The 24,216-nt window shown below is 46.0% G+C and overlaps 1 protein-coding gene across 2 annotated transcripts in view; it reads right to left on the reverse strand.

Annotated features, from left to right (window-relative positions):
* The window catches only part of TYW5 (tRNA-yW synthesizing protein 5), a 28,148-nt gene extending 17,842 nt beyond the window's left edge, over positions 1-10,306 (reverse strand). Inside the window, exons 1-3 of one of the 2 annotated variants that reach the window (XM_082260196.1) lie at positions 10,261-10,306; positions 5,461-5,615; positions 5,279-5,348 (exon numbers count right to left, since the gene is read on the reverse strand). In XM_082260196.1, the coding sequence (XP_082116322.1) occupies positions 5,279-5,348; positions 5,461-5,549 (159 nt within the window). In that variant the 5' untranslated portion in view covers positions 5,550-5,615; positions 10,261-10,306. Of the gene's footprint in view, positions 1-5,278; positions 5,349-5,460; positions 5,616-10,211 lie in introns of both variants that reach the window. The other variant, XM_082260195.1, reaches the window with a different exon arrangement.
* Between the last annotated feature and the right edge of the window lie 13,910 nt (positions 10,307-24,216).

Genomic DNA, 24,216 nt, shown 5'->3' on the forward strand with positions numbered 1-24,216 from the left:
CTTTTTTGGGCGTAATGCATCCCGCGATTTTTTTTTTGCGCAATGTTACCGCGATTCGGCAGGCGGAAATCGCGGCAACATCGCTCAGCGTTTGGGGTGCTATTGCAAATCACGGGCAACGCACAGGCATCCCGCGATTTGCAGTAATCTCCGGATCGCGGGCGGAATCGCGGCGATTCTGCCCGCGATCCATACGCTGACATGTGAATGCAGCCTAATAAGTGGCCAAATATGTATACAAACTGTCATAACTCCCTGGCTGTACTACAGAACACCTCCCCTCTCATCAGCTCCATAACATAAGTGGGAAGTGTTCTGAATTCCAGCAGGGGAGAATTCAGGCAGTGTTGTCAACTCACTGAATTTTTGACAGGAATAACGTTTTTCTGCATTTGCGTTGGTATTGAAAAGACATAACATGGGGAAGTATGTATTGCAGTGATATGAGGTATACACACCAATCAGCCATAACTTTATGACCATTGACAGGTTAAGTGAATAACATGGATTATCTTGTTACAATGACATCTGAAAGTCTGTGGGATATATTAGGCAGCAAGAAAACATGTCAATGATGTTGATGTGTTGAAAGCAGAAGAAAATGGGCATCACAGTTTGTTGTGTATAGCGCTGTGTAGCCCCAGACCGGTCAGGGTGGTTATGATGACCCGTGTCCACAGTCCAAATCACCTACAATGGGCATGTGGGCATCAGACATGGGCCACAGAGCAATGAAGGTGGCTAGGTCTGATGAATCATATTTTCTTTTATATCATGTGGATGGTGGGTGTGTGCGCAGCCCTTATTTGGGAAAGAGATGGCACCAAATTGTGCCAATTTCATTGTGACTTGCATAAACTTCTGCTAAATGAAGTCGCAAGCTGCAATAAAATTGGAGGTGCAAATCGCACTGATCTGCAGCTTTGAAATTCCACTGAAGTAGCGCAGTTTCAAAGCCACACCAGTGTAAACCAGGGCTAAGTAACTCAACTATGCACAAAAACATAGGAACTGGTGTGCAGAAAAATGGCAGCAGGGGCTCTGGACTAATAAGTTAAAATTTGAAATATCTGGCTGAAGCAGGAGACCGTTTGTTCACCGAAGGGCTGGAGAGTGATACAGTAAGTGTCTGCAGGTGACAGTGAAGCGTGGTGGAGGTTCCTTGCAAGTTTGGGGCTGCATTTCTGCAAATGGTGTTGGAGATTTGGTCAGGATCAATGGTGTGCTCAATGCTGAGAAATACAGGAAGATTTTTATCCATCATGCCATACCATCAAGGAGGCGTGTGATTTGCCCCAAACTTATTCTGCAGGAGGACAACGACCCCAAACATACAGTCAATGCTATTAAGAACTATCTTTGGCGTAAAGAAGAACAAGGAGTCCTGGAAGTGATGATTAGGCCCCCACAGAGCCCTGATCTCAACATAAAGTCTGTCTGGGATTACATGAACAGACAGAAGGATTTGAGGCAGCCGACATCCACAGAAGATCTGTGGTTAGTTCTCCAAAATTATTGGAACAACTTACCTGTTGAGATCCTTCAAAACTGTGTGCAAGTGTCCCTAAAAGAATTGATGCTGTTCTAAAGGCAAAGGGTGGTAACACCAAATGTTGATTTGATTTGGATTTCCCTTCTGTTCATTTACTTTCCATTTTGTTAATTGATAAAAAGGTTAATAAACTATTAACACTTCTATTTCCAAAAGCATTCTTAAAGCGGACCTTCAGTCTCTTTTACAACTTGGATCTATTTTAATGGTCTCCCCCTCCTTTATTATAAATGGAATTTAAAAAAATGCAATTTTTCTAAACCTAAATATTTTTTTTTGTGTAGTTTGTAGTTGCTAGACATACAGGACATTTTAAGGGGAAGAGGGTTTTATTTTACAATGCTCCAAGTATGACAAGGACCCACTGAGGTCTAAAATATACAGTAGCAGTTCAACTCATTTATATGGACAATAATAAAGCTATTTTATCTTTCTAAATACAAGAATACAAGAATCCATAGTGTGGATTTTGGAAGGGTTTTTCTGGTGCCTCAAACCAGGAAGATTGGGACTTTATGGGCAAGTGTAATTTATTTACAATGCTGGTTTCATGTATATAGGCAATTTGTTCTGTGAACAATGTGCTTGGGGGGAGACCCCAAGTGTGAAGGAAATAAAAGAGGTGATTCCGAAGAATCAGTGACAGTAGTGAATTTGTGACATTTGTGAGGATTTTTTGGCTGTTTCCCAATGGATGTTGAATAGGACAGAGTGCCCCCAAAAAAATCCCCAATTTCTGCCGCGTTTCGGCTCTATCATGGGCCTTTTTCAAAGCATTTTGAGTCACTCAGTCTTTAAACAGAGGGAAAAATATACATGATTGTTTAGGTCCTCTCGGTATAATTTCTGTAGCATCAAGTATATATGAAGGAAATAATGGAATAAGTACATACACGGGTGTAGCCGCTAATTCTGCGCAGAGCTCCCTTGTCCAAAATTGCAATCACATCGGGAATCGTGTCCTGCATACAGCCTGGGTTAATATGAGGAGTATTGTTGTATTAATGAGACTTGACACAGTGGGTCTCAGGTATTGAGAAAGTGTGAGGTGTCTTCACTTACAAGTATATAGGCTGAAGGGGTTAAGCTTCCACGGTTCTGGAGGTGGGTTTTCTCCCTTTCACTCTTGGGCCAGATTCTTGATCTATATTGTAATGTATTGTAATATATGATCATGTATATGGTCCGTTTTGTTAACAGTATTTTATCAAAGATTGTATTTGCATACTGTGACTATAGTGCCGGTTCCCAAAGGTATTCCATGTGTGTTAAATCATAGTGCTTAAACAGTAGAAAAGTAAAGTGACTCTGGTGCCCAGGATTTTATTGTGGGTATTTTAACAGGAGTTCCGTTGGAACTTACGTTTTGGCTGAAATCTTGGTGGGGAATCATCTATCCAGCTGCCGCAGGTTCGGTCCGTCCTCTTCTCTCAGCTCGAGAGAAGTGAGGACTGACTCTCGTTCCCCGGCCTTATGAAGTCCCTTGTACATGCGCAGTATGCGCTGCACGCAAAGGACTTCCGAGGAGCGTGACGTGGCACCGATCTCTGCGCCTGCGCTTAAGAGATGCGCGCGCAGGTCGCTCGGCTCGTAGTGAGCGCAGGCGCAGAGATCGGTGCCACGTCATGCTCCTCGGAAGTCCTTTGCGTGCAGCGCCTACTGCGCATGCGCAAGGGACTTCATAAGGCTGGGGAACGAGAGTCAGTCCTCACTTCTCTCGAACTGAGAGAAGAGGACGGACCGAACCTGCGGCAGCTGGATAGATGATTCCCCACCAAGATTTCAGCCAAAACGTAAGTTCCAACGGAACTCCTGTTAAAATACCCACAATAAGTGGGTATTTTAATTTTGAGTGACTCAAAATGCTTTGAAAAAGGCCCATGATAGAGCCGCGTCAGCAATTGGGGATTTTTTTGGGGACACTCTGTCCTATTCAACATCCATCGGGAAACAGCCAAAAAATCCTCACAAATGTCACAAATTCACTACTGTCACTGATTCTTCGGAATCACCTCTTTTATTTCCTTCACACTTGGGGTCTCCCCCCAAGCACATTGTTCACAGAACAAATTGCCTATATACATGAAGCCAACATTGTAAATAAATTATTGCCTTTTATTTTTACAATATATTGCTTATTTTTCATTTACCCATTTGCACCAATGTTCACTTGCCCATAAAGTCCCAATCTTCCTGGTTTGAGGCACCAGAAAAACCCTTCCATATTCCTTACAGGGACGGTGGCAGAACCTACTTTCTGTATGTGAGCAAAAGAAACCCCCCCCCCCCTCTCCATAGTGTGGATTATTTCTCAACAATTTAACAGTGAAACTTTTGAAATAGCTTTCCATTTTCAGGGAACCCCTGCTACTAATTACAACTAACTGCATTAGTGCTGCATGTGATGATCCATGGGAAGAATGCTGCTTACATTTGTGGTTAGTGGCAAGAATCCCACTCTTACAGTTAGCTAAAGAGATCCTTTACATCATTAGAAGCTTATCTGAGAGGTAGGAATGGCTCCTTGTTCAAGGAACACCTAGCTGCCTCTGGAAGAACCCTAGGGTGCCATGCAACTCTGATTGAGAAATGCTGGGAAAGGTTGAGATCCTTAAAGCGGAGTTCCGGGCACAGAAGTCATTTTTTAATAAACATACCCCCGGGACAGTCAGGACTAGCACATTCCACAATGGCTAGCCTCTGATCTGTCCTGCTTCACACTTACCTTTTAGAAGAAACACTTACTTATAAAATTTCTTCCACAGCGTTTCCATCTCTCTTGTGGGCAGCTGAAGCCGGCGCAGTCCTCTTCTGTGTCTTCTTCCGTGTCTTCTTGTCCCAGAATGCGCCTGCACCGGCCTCTCTCATCACTTCCGGTGCGGCGTCGCCCGGAAGTGACGAACGGGGCCGGTGCCGTCGCATTGATTCCTGGGAGCGATGACGTTCAGCTCCCAGGAATCATCGCGAGGCAGGAAGTGACGGGGTGAGCCGCGGCGCTGAGGGAGGAAGTACTCTGAGGTGAGTATTTACGATCTTCAATTACAAGGTGAGTAAACAAAAAAAAAATAACTATCCAATTCCTTTTCAGGTAATGTCGAACTAGCGGAGGGGCACAAAAAAAAATATCGTTTTTGTGCCCGGAACTTCGCTTTAAAGTGATTTTAAAGGCTTTTTTTAATAACAAACATGTCAAACTCACGTGCTCTGTGCAGTGGTTTTGCACACAGCAGCCCACATCCTCCTCTTCTCAGGTCCAATGCTGGTGCTCTTGGCCCCATCCCCCCTGTGGAGTACCCCCAAAGCAAGCAGCTTGCGATGGGGGGCACCCAAGCAGGCTAGTTTCTGAGCTGCTGCTCTGTGTGTCCATTCACACACAGAGTGGTGGCTCAGCCCCGCCCCCTCTCTCTCCTCATTGGCTCACTGGCTGTCTCAGCCAATGAGAAGGGAGCATCCAAGAGAACTGAGGCTCTCCTGCACATCGCTGGATCGAGATGGGGCTCAGGTAAGTTTAAAGGTGGGAGGGGGGCTGCTGCACACATAGAATCGATGAAGATAAAAAACCTTGAGCCTTTAGAACCCCTTCAAAGTGTCATTAGGGTGTAAAGACTGCACTGGGCAGTGGCTTGAGGAGGTGTGTGATCTACTTCTAAGGAAAATCCTCTACAAAGCTACATCTGCTGATTATATGGGAGACCCTGCACATCCGCCACTGAAGTTTACAATTACCTCAGAGATAAAGAAGTCTGTGTGCTTGTCCTCAGCTGCTCTATGTACAAAAACATCAAATGGAAGTGATCTGAAATTCAAAAAATAAGAAAATTAAAAACAACTATAACTCAACAGACTGCTTGTATTTTTTTTGTGTTGTGTGTATTTTAAAAAGACTGTAAAATGTTATGGTCCCTCACCTATATAAAAAATTCTTCTTAATAAAGTCCAGCTGTGGTAGCTCAGACACATGGATCTTTACTTCACGTCCTCCTCCCTTCCTGCTCATATAATCCAAGGTCCATTGTGATTTGCACACTCCCAGGTCCAAGTCTTGGAACACAGCTGGCTTCCTCTAGAAAGCAAACACCAACAATGTCAGTTAGGTCTAAAGCTGGACATAAACAACCAGCCTTATATTCCAACAATGACCAAAGCATAAATATCACCAACCACCAACCATTTCCATGGATCGAGAAATGATTAGTACTGTCGGTATCATTATGCTTTTATCTGTCTGATCACTGTCATAAATGAAAGCTTGTTAATAGTGGCTAAAAAAACAACTATATGGCTGCTTCATCCCACATGCGGTCCAGTGCAATTTTTTTCTGCATCAGAAATGCATGGATAGTAGGTTATATGGTTTCCAACTGCATAGTTCACAACAGTGCGGTCAGTTGCAGTGCGTTCCAGTTCAAGAAAAAAAAAAAAAAAAGTAGAACATGCTGCATTTTTTTGCACTGAGCTTTACTGTAACGCGGTAAAAATGCATCAAAAAGGAATGCACCTAAATGCACAAAAACAGCACCGGGACGCACATTTCCCCATTTAAGGTGAAGAAAAAAAGGCGTCCAAAACTGCGTTTCTATGGTGTGAACGGGCCTCTATAGGGCTTAAGGCTGGATTCACACTACTGCGAATTGGATGTAGGTTTCCCTGCATCCAGTTCGCATGTCAGGAGATTGCGACTGGCCCTCTATGGAACCAGTTCACATATCTCCGGAGCGAATTGCACAGGAGTCCTGTGCGTCTTCCGGTCCATTTCAGGTCCAAATTCAGCCACAAATTGGGGCTGAAATCAGGCTGAAATGATGAAACGCACCAGACTCCTGCTGTGAGCTGCTTTGTGTGGCAGTGTGAACCCAGGCTTAAAGCGGAGTTCCAGCCAGTTCCAGCATTTTTATTTATTTTTTTTTTTAAATCACCCCCCGTGATAGTCGCCAATTATGTATTAGAAAACGGCATATGCCACATCTGACAACGTTTTCTGTGTTATTAAAAGTATTGCTACTCACTGTACCCTCCTGTTCCAGCTAGTGTCCATCCTGAGTGTGGGTATCTGAAGCCCACTAGGAGTCTCTTCCGGGATAAGGTGCTGCTGGCTACCCAGCAAGCACCTCCCGATCTCGTGCATGTGCAGTGGCACTTTTTCACGGCTGTAGCCTAGCCTAGCATCGCGTCATTTCTGCTTTAGATGTAATGGGATGCTAGTCGCGGAGGATGCCCACTCCTGGGATTGCTTACCCTGGTATCCCAGAAACCATTGCAAAGAGGATATGACGTTCTGCGCCGCGGCCGGGTTTGGACGGAAGTGCATCTTTTTTAGAAGAAAAGGTAAAAAAAGGGTACTTTATATTTAAAAAAAAAAAAAAAAAGACACTATCGAAAAGGGAATGGCGGAGTGATGAGCAGGACATTCATATTTAGATGCAAATTAGGGTGGAACTCCGCTTTAAAGTGAATCTGTGCCCAGACTATGGACAGTAACTTCTTCCCACTCCTCCTCCCGGCAGCCCTTTACCTAGGTTTAAATGCCGGGAGGTGGGACAGAATTCCTGATTACACGATCACAGTGATTGGTTGTTAAATGATTTTGGAGCCCATACTGCTTGCTCCTGTACACAAACAGAGGCCAGTAGCTGTCTGTGACAGCTCAGTTACTATTCTGGGAACACGCTCTCAACACAGAAACCACCATGGACACAATACTGTATGTGCAGTGTGTGGACGTTAAGGCCCACTCTCTGCGCCTCTTCACAAAGGTGTTCTGTGGTCAGCAAAGGGTTAGGCTTTGTACATATTAATAACAAGCATTAAAATATCTTTAGGACCAACCCACACTGACCTCTCTAGTTGCATTTAATCTGAAGTTACTCATTATTCATTAGATGCTGACAACAAAGGGGTTGATTTACTAAAGGCAAATAGGCTATTCACTTTGCAAGGGGATTTTCTCTTAGCTTAGTCCTGCGCCGCCTTAGTGAATGAAGTAAGGCTCTGGTAACTTCTGTCACCAAATCGTATGCAAGCAAAATACTGCTTCCTTTTTTTTTTTCTATGCACATGATTGGATATTCTTTATAAAGTGAATTCTTACCACATTCACTAAGCTAATCAAACTAATCCTGGCCATACACGTATAGATTTTCGTCCGGAAATTTTAGTTTTAAGAAAATTCATTTAATTTTTTTCTTTTTTTGAACAGTTAGTGGGGTCAAATCGATGTCTGCTTTCGACTGCAGTGATGGGAAAATTCGAAGAGGCAGATCGGAAAACTTTTCTCGATCAACAAATTTCCGGGGCAATGTTTCGGGCAAACTTTGGGTTATCGCGCAGAAATAACATTCATTTTAAAACTGAATGTTAAAAGCAAAAGAAAATTTTCAAACGACATTTGTCCATTCATCGAATGTTCATACGACCATTCTCGCCCAAAAACCTATACGTGTATGGCCAGCATTAGACTGGTTCCTGACTTCTTGAGATGTAGCCAACTGATCTGATCATCCCTGCATTGGTGTCCCGTACACTGACACCAATGATAGGGGTTATTATTGCTACGCACACCAATGCTGAGTGTTAATGCTGGGAATTTTTATTGAAGAAACCGACACCAATGCTGGGAATTATTATTGAGAAAACTAATATTAATCCTGGGAACTTTTATTGCAGAAACTGGCACCAATGCTGGGGTTTATTATTGTGAATTTGGCACCATTGCTGGGGGTTATTATTGCTGCTTCTGACACCAATGCTGGGGTTATTATTACAGAAACTGACAGCAATGCTGAGGGTTATTCTTGTGGAAACTGACAGCAATGCTGCGGGTTATATTTGAGAAACTGGCACAAATGCTGGGGTTATTATTGTTGTTACTGAAACAAATGTGGGGGGGGGGGTTATTATTGCGTAAACTGACACCAAAACTGGGGGGTTATTATTGCAGAAAATAGCACTGAATCTGGGGGGTTATTGCTACAGAAACTGATCTATAGTGAAGCACCGAAATTTCAGCCGCCGAACATTATCGGCCTAAAATAGGGTTTTCCGCACTGTGCTGAAAGAAAAAAAAGTGCAGGTAATGGCTGCCGAATTCGTACTCGATTTTACCTTGCTTATGGTGTTTTTTTAATGCGACTCAAAAAATGCATCAAAAATGCAACCCGAGTGCATTTTTGATGCGTTCTTGCTGCGTTTTTAATGCATTTCAATGGGGAGGTGCATTTTTGGTGCGGTTTGCTAAATATGCACCAAAAATGCAGCAAGCAGGATTTTTAACACCACTTCAAAAGGTGCTGTTAATGGCTGACAAAAAGTTCATGTTCATTTAAATTCTTTATATTAAACAAAAAGTTGAAAATATATAAATATATATTTTTTAAATCCGTCAATTTCGGTTTTGGCCAAGTGCATCTTGAATTTTCGGTTTCAGCACCGAAATGACCCGCCCCTCAGTCTAATGCCGGGGACTGGGACATGTGACGTCATCGCGCTTGGGACGCAGCGGCCATCTTTTTGGTTAGAAACCGGCAGTGTATACATACGCTGCTCCATGTCATGTGAGTGTATCAGCTTCTTTTTAATAAAGCATTATCCTGATTTGAAAATGACTACTCTATGAGCGATTATCTTTTCTCTGGGCTCCTTCTGAGTGCTCTTTTTGGATTCTGGTTGTCCTCCTTTGGGAGCGTCTGGAGTTAATATCCATCCATTAAAGTGGGACCTGGAGACCAGATGAGCCTGTTGTGGGACATACGAGATGCTCTATTAATGTCAACTGGATGGTAAGAGGCAGTGTGGTCGGTGGTGTGATGGTGGTAGGTTATTCATCTGCCTGATCAGCTGATCTGTAATGAAGGATTACCGGACTGATTTGACTCACTATAAGACCCCATTCACACTAATACGACTTGTCAGGCGACTTGGTCAGCCTGACAAGTCGCGGACTGTCGCGGTCCATTGTGTGGTACAGGAACGGTTCTAATAGGAGTGACACAAGTCGCTCCGACTTAGAAAAAGGTTCCTGTACTACCTCGGGGCGACCTGGAGCGACTTGCATAGACATTCATTTTATGAAGTCCATGCAAGTCGAGCCGAAGTCGTGGTGCATGCGACTTCACAGGTCGCCCCCTAAGTCGGATCGCCATAGTATGAACCGACTGTAAGCGCTGCATCTCCCTTTATTATCTATGTTATAGTTTATCCCATATATGTGCAGCAGCTGGTCTTTTTGCAAATATGTAATTTGGTTAATTTAATGCCTTTTTGCTTCAATTGATCTAAGCACAGCTTTCTTTGTTTATTTTATTATGATTATGATTGGCTATGTGCAGTGACAGTCCTCATGGGATAGCTCAGGGAGATTTGGACTAGAATCTGAGTTTGCCTGAGCTCATCCCTATTAGGACCCACATTTATCAGTGGTGCCTAGACATAGCAATGTGGCGTCCACAATCCACATATATTTGCAAATTTATGTAGATGAAACCTCTGTTTTTAAAGAGTAAAATCAATTTAGTTATTTTTCTAGCTTATAAGTGTGTCATGGATCTTCTGTAAGGTTTTCAAACCTGCCTAATCAAAGCTCCTCTTGTAGCCTGCCATCACAGACATAGGATTGTACACCAAACCAGCCAAAACATCCAGATCAGGTTTTCTTTACACTTACCAAGGGATAAATTTCCTGTAGAAATCTATTTTTATCTACACCTGTGTACCTTGGCAAAGGGATTTTTGTTGGTTTAAACTCCATAACAGCTGTCTGAAAAACAGAAAATAAAGTCAATTCAGTCATTTTTGCAGCATCAATAAGTAAAGTGTATGTCTAACCAAAGTCCTTCGTTTTCGAGTTGGGAAAGATTAAAAGCCATGACTGTTTTACTATTTGGGTGCCTGTTAGAGAGATTCTCTTACTTTACCAGTGACAAAAGTTTTACCAGACATAAAAACAAAGAAAATCTGCAACAGGGACACAGACAGAAATAAAAATTTGACAGGGGTTCTAGACTTCCCTTAGGCCCCTTTAACACGGGCACCTCCACTAAGCGGAATCCGCTTGCTCAGCGCGGGATCTCTCCACTGATCCCCACTGAGCAGGCGGATGACAGGTCTGTGTCTGCTCCGCTATGTCCTCTATGGGGCAATTGGATGGAAACAAACCGCCTGTCCATTTTCATCCAATCCAATCCACCAGATGGATGGAGAATATTTTGGACCACCATCCGTCTGATTTTGGCGGACAAGATCGGATGGCAGCAGGTCTCAGCAGACATGTCTGCTGATATCCACCACTCCGAAGAAGAGACTAGACGGTCAAATCAGGTTCGCCTGAAAAACTGACAGCCGGACCTGATCGGACAGCCTGTGTAAAAGGGGCCTAACTACTAAAACATGAACTTGTGTAGATGGGCTGCATCACTTAAGGCTTTATTAACACGTGTGGACTAAGTTTTACAGCATGAAATTCAGAAACTTTCTAGCAGCAAGATCCTGTGTTTCCATACACATGTATCATTTGTGCAAAGTTTACACGCATACAACATTAATGCAGCTTCCTGGTTTCTAGGACACAGGCGGCCACTAGCACCTAGTGCGCTTGGTTGCTAGGATGAAGGCGGCCATTCAGGGCCGACATGTAAAAATGAAGTGTGCACACTACACACACTATTGGTATTTACATGAATACTACATTAATTCTGGTCCCAAATATGGACTCGGATGCATTCTGTGTCCTTTTTTTTTGTTTACACTGCTGAACAAGGCAAATTATGGCCCCCAGCCCAGAAGGAGGCATTCGGCAGGTGGCCGTCCCAGAAGACGGAGCGTTTTTTTTTTCGGTTCAGTGGTGCAGCGGGCAACGTGAATGACAATGGATTTACACCGGGGGACACTGTTTTTTTATTGTTTAATAAAGGATTTGACTGTGACGTGGGAATGGGCAAATACATATACACACTGCTAAGTAGAGATATACACAATAATAGATTCTGCTTGCCTTTCTACAGAGTGTTTTTCACGCCCATGTGGATGAGACTGAATTCTGCACAGTGCTATTTGAACACACTTGTGAAGGAAAACACATGCATTCCTTCCATTTGCAGCACCCACATCTTCAACTGCATGTCCCAGCACTGAGACTACATTTAATGCGGCTTTACCTTCAACAGCTGGAATAGGTCTATCAACAGATTTCCGCTCACCTCTTTTGCTGGTGACAACCCATCACTTTGTGTTTTAAAGACAATGGTCAACACGACAAATTATGAAGATGGCAGACAGCAATAAAAAATTGACAGGGGTTCTAACTCTTCCCAACACAATGTAGAACTAGAAAAAGCAGATTTGACTATACGGTCACTTTAAATGGTTAGTTTACCTTTTCAAATATAAGGTAAAGGTGAGCTAACACTTTACACCCTCCCCACCCCCTTGGCCCCTGCTGTACCTACCTCCGTAAGTGATAAGCTGTAGGGGTCCAGGGTTTTAAATCCCAGCTCTTCTTACACTTATTTGTGTAGGGCTTCTGGGACAGATACTAATGATTCTGACAGGTCAGTGCTGGCACATGACCTCTTTGACCAGTTGGAATTGCTCTAATCTATCCTGGAAGACCTACAGAAAGAAGGGGAAGAAGCGCAGAGATTTCAAATCCCAGGACCACTACACCGGCTGTGTAGTTAGTGACAGCTAATCACCCAAACAGGTAAGTACAGTGGAGATCGGGAGGAGGTTTTAGACTGTAAGGCCCCTTTCACACAGGCGGACCGTTCAGATCCGCCTGTCTGTTTTTTTGGCGGATCTGAACGGTCCCCCCATGCATTCCTATGGGGCATCGGATGGCAGCAGAGACATGTCTGCTGACATCCGACCCGATCCGTCAAATCTGGACGGATGGAAACCCTATTTTCCATCCGTCCAGCGGATCGGATCGGATGAGAATGGACCGATGGTCCGTTCCCATCCGATTTCCCCCATAGAGATGCATGGGGAACTGACAGCTGTGTCTCTGCACACAGCGCGGAGACACAGCTGTCCTCCTGCTGCTCAGTGGGGGATCGGTGGCTCGATCCCCCGCTGAGAAAAACGGAATCCGTCCGACGGACGGATAGTGTGAAAGGGGCCTTAGTTCACTTTTTTATTTCTTCTGAAAAAATAAACTTACACTGCAAGAATTCAGCAAATTTCTGTGCTCAGTAATTGGAGAAGAGTTGCAGCCTGCAGCCACTACAAATCAATTACTGTCAGGCGCCACAGCTGTACACCTGCACTCTAGTGGTTATACATATACAGGGACAAATAAGCTGCTCCGAATACAAACAGTTCCTGCGGTGTACACCTGTAATCCTTCCCTGTGCATGAGCCTTTGACCTCATACACACAAGGCGTTTTTTCATCTGCATTTACAAGTGCCAGGCCTTTTTTTTTTTTTGCAGCTTAAAAATGCCTCTCCATGTTATTCTATCTGTCAATACACACATAGGCTTTTAGGAGCTATAAGTGGCATAGGCGTTTTTAACCACTTGCCGACCGAGTACGGTAATAGTACTGCGGCAAAGTGGTTCGTTATCGTCTGACGACGTAGTATTAACGTCGTCAGACACTCCCCCTTCTGGGCGGCGCTTGCGCGCCGCCGGAGGCTCGCTCCTGCTGTTTTCATTCACAGCGGGAGTCGGGCCAGGGGAGGAGCAGCGGCGATCGCCGCTGCTCTGCCCCGATCGCCGGGGATCTAGTGTGGAGATCCGCCCGCCTGTGTAAACACAAGCGGGCGGATCTCCATAGTGACAGGGAGTGACAGATCGGACTGTTCAGCATAGCTGGACATCCGATCTGTCCATGACTCACTCAGTCACCTCCCCCCCCTACACGTCAGTAAGCACCAGGCATACATTAACCCCTCCCTCTCCAATAAAATTAACCCCTTCCCTGCCAGTGTCATTTTTACAGTAACAGTGCATATATATAGCACTGATTACTGCAGTAATGTCACTGGTAACCCCAAAAGTGTCAAAAATGTCAGTCAAGGGTCCGATCTGTCCGCCGCAATGTCGCAGTCCCACAAAAAAAAAATCGCAGATCGCCGCCATTACGCGTTAAAAAAAAAAACACCAAAAATGACAGAAATCTTTCCCTTTGTTAGTAAACGCAATAACTTTTGCGCAAACCAATCAAAATACGCTTATTGTGATTTTTTTTTACCAAACATAGGTAGCAGAAAACAAATTGGCCAAAAATTTTTTAAAAAATTGGTTTTTACATCTTTTTTGGGGGGAATTTCATATAAAAAAAATGTTAAAAATATTATTATTTTTTCAAAATAAACGCTCTTTTTTTGTTTATAGTGCAAAAAGTAAAAATCGCAGAGGTGATCAAATACCACCAAAAGAAAGCTCTGTTTGTGGGAAAAAAAGGACGTAAATTTCGTTTGGGTACGGCGTCGCACGACCGCGCAATTGTCAGTTGAAGTCGCACAGCGCCGAATCGCAAAAAGTGGCCTGGACGGAAGACAGCAAAATCCTCCGGTGGTAAAGTGGTTAAGCTGCAAACAAAAAACCCAGGGCCAGCGCTTTCTGAAGACCCGCATTACAGCTGTAAAAACGTCTGATGCTGCTAAACGCAGCTTAACGCTGGATACAGCGTTAAGCTGCGTCTAGCAGTCAAGTATTTTTATTTTGACATGTCAAAATCAATGGTTCCCTATGAGAGCCGTAATAATTGATCCCCCTTTCACTCCATTGATTTGAATGGAAGTCGCATCCAAGTTGGATCATTATGGTCCGACTTATGGCATGTGACTTATGCTCTGAGAAAGAGAAACCCCATTCCAGAATGAAAAAAAAAAAAAACACATGGTGTCCCCCCCAAGACCATACCCTTATCCGAGCATGCAGCCTTGCAGATCAGGAAAGGGGGAGGGGGGAGCGAGCACCTCCCCCTCCTAGACCATACCAGGCCACAGGCCTTTAACATGGGGGAGGGGTGTTTTGGGGCAGGGGGGCTCTGCGCCCCCCATCCCAAAGCACCTTGTCTCTATTTCCTCCCGACAACCCTGGGCGATGATTTTGGGGGTCTGCGGGCAGGGGGCTTATCAGAATCCGGCAACCCCCTTTAACATGGGAGCCAAAGGATCATACCCCCCCCCCCCCATGTGAATGAGTGTAGGGTAGATTGTACCCCTACCCATTCACCCCCAAAAAAAGGCAGTGTAGTGTAAATAAAAACAAGAGACGGTTTTGACAAGTCCTTTATTAAAAATCTTCAAAGTGTCTTCTTCCTCTGGCCTTCTCCCTCCGCTGCTTTCTTCTCTGCCGCTGACCAGGTCCTCCTATGATGCTGAATCCTGTTTTTGTGCCAGCTCCGTTCTCGGCAGAGAAGACAGCAACGGAGGGAGAAGAATGGAGGAAGAACACACCACCGGACGGAGAAGACCAGAGGAAGAACACACCACCAGAGGGAGAAGACCAGAGGAAGAAGATACGTTGAAGATTTTTTATAAGGGACTTGTTAAAACACATAGCACCTATCTAGGAGGGAGCTACATGTATTTGGGAGTGGAAAATAGAAGAGGCTGCTAAACGCTAACGTGGCTATACGGGCATTAACCAGTTCCCGACCGCTTACGTTATATTTACTGCGGCAGGCTGGCTCGTACAGGCAAAACGACGTAGGTCTACGTTGCTCGTCTGAGAGGAGCTAGGGGGCGAGCGCGCCCGATCGTCAGCGCGCCCGATAGTCAGCAGGGAAGCCGATGCGTGGTGGCTCTGATTGCCCCCTGACACCCGCGATCGCTCCCTGCAGAGAGCGAAGGACGGTCAGCTGTTGTAAACACAGCCAACCGTCCTTCTCCCTGAAATGATTACAGAGCTCATGTGATCCTTCTAAATAGGATCACATGTCTCTATGGTCCTCTCAGAAGCCACTCCCCCCACAGTTAGAATCACTCCCCTAGGGTCACATTTAACCCCTTGATCACCTATACTGTTAACCCCTTCCCTGCCAGTGTCATTATTACAGTAACAGGGCATATTTTTAGCACTGATTACTGTAGTAATGTCACTGGTACCCCCAAAAAGTGTCAAAAAATGTCTGTTAGGGGTCCGATCTGTCCGCCAAAATGTCGCAGTCCCGCTAAAAATTGCAGATCGCCGCCATTACTAGTAAAAAAAAAAACAATAAAAATGACATAAATCTTTCCCGTAGTTAGTAGACGCGATAACTTTTGCGCAAACCAATCGAAATAAGTTTATTGCGATTTTTCTTCCCAAAAATATGTAGCAGAAAACAAATTGGCCTAAAATGTTAAAACATTTTGATTTTGGCGACCGCTCGGCAAGATGGCCGCAATGTAAAGAGCTCCGCTCGTTGCCCAGGGAGGATCGTGTTTAACGAGACGCCTATTGCCGATCCGCACTGACCTGCACCATCCCTGCCTGTGGAGACATCCCTGCGATCACCGGAGATGAGGAGGAACCACACAGAGACACTGCAGGTTCGCAAACTGCCGGACTACTTCCCCGCTCTACAGCCGGCGGGGCTCCGGCAAGATGGCGGCGGGAGACCGCCTTCACCGCCGCTTGCTTTACCTCTAGAGGCGGAAGCTACGATCACAGAGCGGGCGCCGATGGAGTTTACGGACGCCAGTTCCCACCGCTCCCGGTCTCCACACACAGATTCTGGGGAGAGTACTCCCTCATTCAGAAGTCTCTTGAAATCTAAGTTTCGCACAGAACCAGACCTAAGGAGGGGTGTGATGGACACAGGGACCCATGACACATCTCAGGTACCATCACCTGACCCTTCACCTATGCCTGATCCTATAGCTCAATTCCCTAATACTGGTCAATTGATATCAGACGTGACCATGAAAGAAATGATGCTCTCCCTGAAAGCCTCTCTGCACGCAGATCTTTTCACGGCAGTTCGCCAGTGCCAAGCTGAGGTGCAGGGCCAAAGAGTTCATGCGAATGAAACAAAATTGTCTTAAGTTGCAGTTTCTTATAATGTATTGGTGGACTCCCACAATTCCCATAAGGATGACATCCATATGATTAAAAACAAGCTGGCGGACTTAGAGGACAGGTCACGTAGAAACAACATTAAAATAAGGGGGATCCCCGAATCAGTCACTCCACAGCAATTACCCCACTACGTGCATTCTCTTTTTAAGGACCTGGTCCCTTCTCTGACCTCTGCAGACCTGACGGTTGACAGAGTCCACCGCATACCAAAGCCCTCCTTCCTTCCACAGGAAGTTCCGAGGGACGTCATCCTAAGAATCCACTTCTATCAAGTGAAAGAGAGAATTTTGGAAGCTTTCAGATGCAAGGATTCTATTCCTCCACATGCACAGTCCTTACAACTGCTCCTGGATTACTCTAAGCATACTCTTCAACAGAGGCGGGATATGTCCACCATCACTAAGGCCCTATGCAATCATAACGTGGCCTACAAGTGGAAGTATCCCGCCAAATTGAGCGTGACATACAACGGCTCCACGCACATGATCACATCGGTCGACAATGGCATCAGAGCTCTGCTGGAGTGGGGAATTGTCCCCCAGGACCACCAACAACCTCCGCCGGAAGACCACCGCCATCCGCCTGCAGATCTCAGGCACGTCGTCCCAGACTGGCAAGTCGCTCGCCATAGGCGCAACAACAAACAAGTGACCACCATAGGTGTCACATGTTTGCAACTACTCATATATCCTCCCTGGGCACCCTTTATGGTACACTCCAACGTACCTGTCCCCTGCTAGAAAAGGCAGCTTCTGCTGCACGGACTATGTTTGGTCCACCCTTTTTATCCTGTTTTGTTCTTTTTTTTGTTGCTCATTCTGCTCTCGCCTTGATGCTGGCAAGCGCAAATGTCCTCGACCCTGTAGTTTTTCGGGTACACTCGACTCTGAATCGAGCATCTCTTGGCACCCTCAAATGCCTTGTGCCCTGCCTGCGATGACCGTCCGGCTGTTCCAGCTGCAACGACGCAACCGATTCAACATCCCTACACTCTCCAGATGCTACCCTGTCAGTCCACTCCAAGGAATATCCATGCTTCCTCCCTACCCGATCCGGATCCATTTTTGTCCTCCTTGTGGCCCCGTGAGATCTGCCCGCCTGGGACTGTCATCTAATTCCCAGGCTATTGTACTGTTCCTGAGCCATGTCGATTAACCTCATGTCCATTAATGCGCGGGGCTTGAACCACCCCGCTAAGCGGAGATCACTTTGGAAAGATGCCAAGAAACATTCTGCTGACATTGTGGCTCTGCAAGAAACCCACTTTCACAGGGACAAGACTCCCTTCTGTTCCCATGGGGATTTTCCCCATATCTTCCTTGCTTCAAGGACAGAGAAGAAAGGGGGGGTCTTGCTGGCTGTTAGTGTTAAAATCACTTTTGAATTAATGGAATCGCATTTGGACCCCAATGGACAGTATATTATCTTAGTATGTAAGCTTAACAATGTTTTATATACTCTAATTACTGCCTATGCTCCCAACTCGCATCAATTGAGATTTCTGAAACGCCTCTTTAGTTTAATCTCTAAGGTGCGACAGGGTAATGTGATTTTATGCGGAGACCTCAACATGGTACTTGACCCCGCCTTGGACTCGTCCGCCCTGGGCAGGAGGGGGCCCACATCTTTACGTGGACTCCTTCTTGCTGAGGGTCTGTATGATGCATGGCGGTGTCAACATGCCGAGGAACGTTCCTACACCTTCTACTCCTCGAGACACAATTCTTATTCTAGAATTGATTACGCACTGGTGGACAGACTGTCACTACAACGGGTCACAAACTCTGATATACATGACATACTGTGGTCCAACCACGCGGCAATTACATCGTCTATCTCCACTGGGCCCAAAGCTGGCTCCTCCCGTATTTGGAGGTGTGACAACTCTGTCCTCCAGGATGCGGAATGTAAACAGAGGTTGACTCGAGAACTGGAACACTATTTTGAAAGGAACTGTCCCTCGGATACAAATTCCTTTATCAATTGGAACGCCCATAAGGCGTTTATGAGGGGACTGCTGCTGCAGGCTGTATCTCGCAAAAGGAAATCCCGTACCGCTGCATTTGACCCCCTTCTTGCAGAGATTAGAGAGACTGATAGATTGAACCAGACCCGACCTTCCCCAGCCCTAGCCTCTCAACTGTCCAAGTTACGGTACCGCCTCAGAGAACTCTTCTGTGCAGAGCATGATCTGTATATGCGCCGCCTTAAACTAAAATACTATGCTAACCATAACAAAGCGGGGACATTTTTGGCACAGAAACTTAAGACACGATGGACGAAATCTACTATTCCCCATGTATTCCACCATGCCTCCAAGTAAAAATAGAAAACCCTCAAATGATAGCAGACGCATTTGCGGAATACTACGGGTCATTATATAACCTTCAAGACGATCCCCAAACCCCTCAACCCACGGCAACCTTAATATCTGACTTTCTAGATTCCCTCCACCTCCCACAACTGTCAACACAGAACTTAGACTTCCTCAACAGTGCCTTCACGCCCGACGAAATCCTACAAACAATCCGATCGCTTCCTTTAGGTAAATCTCCCGGTCCTGATGGCCTTACGAACGAATATTATAAGTCATTCCACCCCATACTGCTTCCCCACTTCTTATCCTTATTTACGACAGCCGCTTCAACTGGAGAATTTCTCTCGGAAATGCTCACTGCTCATATTGTAACTTTGCCCAAACCGGGCAAACCCCCTGACTCGCCACCTAACTTCCGCCCCATTTAGCTTTTAAATTCAGATATAAAGATCTACGCAAAAATTTTAGCTTAACGACTATTTGAAGTTATCCCCTGTATAGTTAAGCCTGATCAAACGGGTTTTACCAAAGGTAGACAGGCACCGGACGCGACTAGAAGAATACTCAATGTTATCCACCATGCACGACATCATAAATCACAATCCCTCTTACTATCGATAGACGCTGAAAAAGCGTTCGATAGAATACACTGGGGATATATGAGGGCCGCTCTCACAAAATTTGGGTTTCATGGGCCTATTGTTTCGGCTATATTAGCCCTGTATTCTAGACCTTCAGCGAGGGTCTTCACATCTGGGTTCTTGTCTAAGGAGTTTGTTATTCGAAATGGGACCAGACAGGGATGTCCTCTCTCTCCTGCCATCTTTAACTTGATGATGGAACCCCTCGCTGAAGCAGTCAGATCCCATCCCCTCATTAACGGTACAATGGCTAATTGCATCTCCCATGTGATAAATCTTTTTACGGACAATGTAGTTCTGATTGTCCACAACCCCCTGGTTTCTCTCCCGATCATCCACGACCTTCTTACCCACTTCAGCTCATTGTCATACTATAAAGTGAACTTCCACAAATCCTTAATATTGGACCTAGGACTGAATGTCCACACCAAACGCCACCTGCAGCAGCGGTTCCCTTATACTTGGGCAGCCGAATCAATACCTTACCTGGGTATCCACCTTGCGGCTGATCTATCCAAAATCATTGAGATCAACTTCAAACTTCTTATTGCAAATATCCGTCAAAATTTACTCCGCATGTCTAAAGTTGAAATGTCATGGATAGGTAGGATAATGTCATTTAAGATGATGGAATTACCCAAAATCGTATACCTATTTCGAACTATCCCCTCCCTATCCACCAAAGATATTTTAAAGAGCTCACAACCCTCCTTAAACACTATGTATGGCTAGGAAAGAAGCCCAGATGCGCACAGGCCCACCTTGTGAAACACAAAACAGTGGGAGGTGCTTGCTGGCCGGTGCTGGAAGATTATTACACGGCATCCCTACTGTCCCAAGCTAAAAAATGGTTCCTTGAGTCCCCAGAGGCCCTCTGGGTACAACTGGAGGCAGTGCTGACGCAGGCTCCCTCATTGTATTTATTGCTTCTGGCGGACTCATGGAGACCCCTACCACTCCAATCGCTACCTCTCACAGCTCATGCTACTATGCTAGCATGGAGGAAAATTATAAACCCCAAATCCCGCCAACCACACTACGCAAGCTTACGCCTACCGGTTCAGACTCTAGAAATTTTAATACCTTATTTGAAAATGAACAAGTGAGACTGTGGTATCTATTGGATGGATAAAATTGTGTCCGGTCACGTCCTTAGACCCTGGCAAGATTTAGTTGCTACATACAACCTTCCCCCCGCGGCCCGCCACACCTACCTACAAGTCAGTACGTTCCTTCGCAAAAAACCCCTCCCGGATGTTCTAATACCCACCAAGGCCCGAGATTTCTTTACGGATCCGGATGAGAAAACAAAGGGCATCTCACTGTTCTACAATTTATTGGGAGACAAATCTATATTTACCAAAACCCCGCCCATGTTACGCTGGGAATTAGATCTAGGTAAACAGTTCCGCCCAGACTTATGGACCAAGGCGTTCCGAGCTGTAGCAGCAGCGACGCATTGTACCAACCATTGGGATCTCTCCCAAAAGATAGTAGCAAGATGGTATAAAACTCCAGTCCTATTGGAAAAATTTATACTGTCATGCTCACCGTTATGTTGGAGGGGCTGCGGTCATCCAGCCAACATTTCTCATGTCTTTTGGTCTTGCGTAGGTATATCTAGCTACTGGAAAAAAGTTTTCCAAGTTATGGCTGAAGTATCTGGTATATTGAAACAGCCCGACCCAGCCTTAGCCATTCTCCATATAGGCGTACAGGACTACCCGTGGGAATATCGTAACATCATGATCCACTTACTGTTGGCCGCCAAACTATGTATAGCTAGGCACTGGAAAGATAGTTCGGCGCCCAGCCATAGTGAAGTTTTAGTTCAAGTCAACCTGAACTATCACTACGAGCGTCTACTGGCAGCCAGGACGAAGGATTCGACCTCTTCCTTTAATAAACAATGGGCAGCATGCATGGGCATCCGCAGAACATTTTTCGGGGGGGGCATCATTTTAAGGTCACCTGTGCTCCGTCCCTTTTTGACAATGTCATGAAGGGGAGGGGCTTAGTCATTATCAAATAAAGTGCAGGCATGCAAAGGTTTAAGAAACCTGATGCAAAAGGATCAATATGCCATTGTCTGATTAGCAATTTCTAATCTTTTTTTTGGTTTACACTATTGAATGCACCACATTATTTATATACACATGATCAAGGCACTACAACTGAATTATAAAAAAGACACATGTAGAATCTGCATTTGGTGTCACTCACTATAATATTATATAACAGGCAGCAGGCCAGCAATAGATGTAGTATGTCACAACATGGATGGATGTCAGTATTTAAATGTCATCAGTGGCGTAGCGTGGGTTGTCGGCGCCCAGGGCAAGGCAAATAATATGCACGGACCTTTAGCTCTGGTCAGGTGATCCCCTGTGTCAGTTAGCGGTGGCTGCACGGGAGAGGAGAGAGTGCTTGACAAAGGCCAGCAAAGCCTGGAGCGAGGGCATCATCCATAGGTTCCCATGTCCCATCTGTTGTTGGCGGTTGTATGGTCACATACCTCGGAACCCCTAAACCTTGGGTGTTCCATTATGCAAATCTTGACCAGCCATTGTTGTAGAATGCCCGCCCTCTCCACCCTACTTGTAAGGGAAGCCATCCATTAAAGTTATGAACCAATAACAACCATTGGAGCCTGACCATATCTCCTCTGGCTGGTCTAGATCTGTATATGATAGAGCTCTTGGGGGGAATTTTCCACCAGGTAGGTAAGTGGAATGCAGCACCTACAGAGCCTCTTTTTATGCCCCGAGATAGTTTGGAAGGCTTAAAAAGTTCAGTTTTTTCACTTTACGCTATATATGAAAATGAAACAGGAAGGATAGGGGGGCAGAGGAAGGGGAGTAGAGAGGATGGGGGAAGGGGAAAGAGGGGAGGGAGGAGAGAACAGGGTGGGGGGGAAGAGGACAGAGAGAGGGAGAGTGGACAGGGGGGGTGAGAGAGGAGACAGGGGGGGGTGGTTGAGAGAGAAGACAGAAGGAGAGGGTGAGAGAGGAGACAGAAGGAGAGGGTGAGAGAGGAGACAGAGGGGGGTGAGAGAGGAGACAGGGGGGGGGAGAGGAGACAGAGGGGGGGGGGAGTGAGAGAGGAGACAAAGGGGGTGAGAAAGGAGACGGGGGGAGAGAGGAGACAGAGGGGAGGGGGGTGAGAGAGGAGACAGAGGAGGGGGTGAGAGAGGAGACAGAGGGAGGAGAAGAGAATAGGGTGGAGGGGACGGGGGAGGGGGAGAGAGAGGGGGGAGAAAGGACAAAAGGAGGGGAGAGATGACAAAGGGAGAAGGGGGAGAGATGACAGAGGGAGGGAGGGAGAAGGGGGAGAGATGACAGAGGGAGGGAGGGAGAGAGAGATGACAGAGAGAGGGGGGAGGGAGAGATGACAGAGAGAGGGGGGAGGGAGAGAGGACGGAGAGAGGGGGGAGGGAGAGAGGACGGAGAGAGGGGGAGGGAGAGAGGACGGAGAGAGGACAGAGGGAGGGAGAGAGGACAGAGGGAAGGAGAGAGGACAGAGGGGGGGGGGAGAGAGGACAGAGGGGGGGGGGAGAGAGGACAGAGGGGGGGGAGAGAGAGAGAGGACAGAGGGGGGGAGAGAGGACAGAGGGAGGGAGGGAGAGAGGACAGAGGGGGGGAGAGAGAGAGGACAGAGGGGGGGAGAGAGAGAGGACAGAGGGGGGGAGAGAGGACAGAGGGGGGGAGAGAGGACAGAGGGGGGGAGAGAGGACAGAGGGGGGGAGAGGGGAGAGAGGACAGAGGGAGGGAGGACAGAGGGGGGGGGAGGGGAGGGGGAGAGAGGACAGAGAGGGGGAGTGAGAGAGAGGACAGAGAGGGGGGGTGAGGGGAGAGATGACAGAGAGGGGTAGGGGGGAGAGAGGGGGAGGACAGAGAAGAAATGAGGACAGGGGGAGAAGAGAAAAGGAGGGGGAGAAGAGAAGGGGGAGAGAAGAGAAAGAGAAGGGGGAGAGAAGAGAAAGGGGGGAAGTGCTCCTCCTCCATATACATGCTGGACGTGGGGTAACACATATACCTACATGCTGGACATTGTAGTCCCCCGAACTCCCCTCTACAATGGGGCACACGGCAATCCCGTCCAGCATCTGCCTCTATCCCTTGCCCCCTCCTGCGGACGCTCATGGCAGCATGGGTTAACTGGTATTCCTCCTAATATGACTGGCATTATGCCGATCTTGTTGTGTTATTATTTATGTTGCACGTTGAGTGGTACAATAACTGAACCATTGGAAAGTTATTACTATGGTATTTCCATGTTATTATTGCTTGATTGCACATTGTTGATTGTAACATGTCACTGACTACCTTGATTGTTACACCTCATCCTGAGGGAGAGCCTGTTCGACTTATGTTTGTTTGATTTATGTTTCTTTGTATTTTGAAAATCTCAATAAAAATTATTTGAAAAAAAAAAAAAAATTTTGATTTTTAAATTTTTGGGAGGGAATGTTATATAGCAGAAAGTGAAAAATATTGTCTTTTTGGGGGGTTTTATTTGGGTACAGCGTTGCATGACCACGCAATTGTCCATTAAAATAACGCAGTGCTGAATCGCAAAATAGGGCCTGGTCATTAAGGGGGCAAATCCTTCCGGTCTTAGAGTGGTTAATACCAATGCATAAAGCTACTAAAAGCCAGTTTTTACAGCTGCTTTTTCCTGGCATCAGTAGTGGCTTTGCAG

Source organism: Pelophylax lessonae, assembly GCF_965119305.1.
Source record: "Pelophylax lessonae genome assembly, chromosome: 6".
In the NCBI taxonomy this organism is placed as follows: Eukaryota; Metazoa; Chordata; class Amphibia; order Anura; family Ranidae; genus Pelophylax; species Pelophylax lessonae.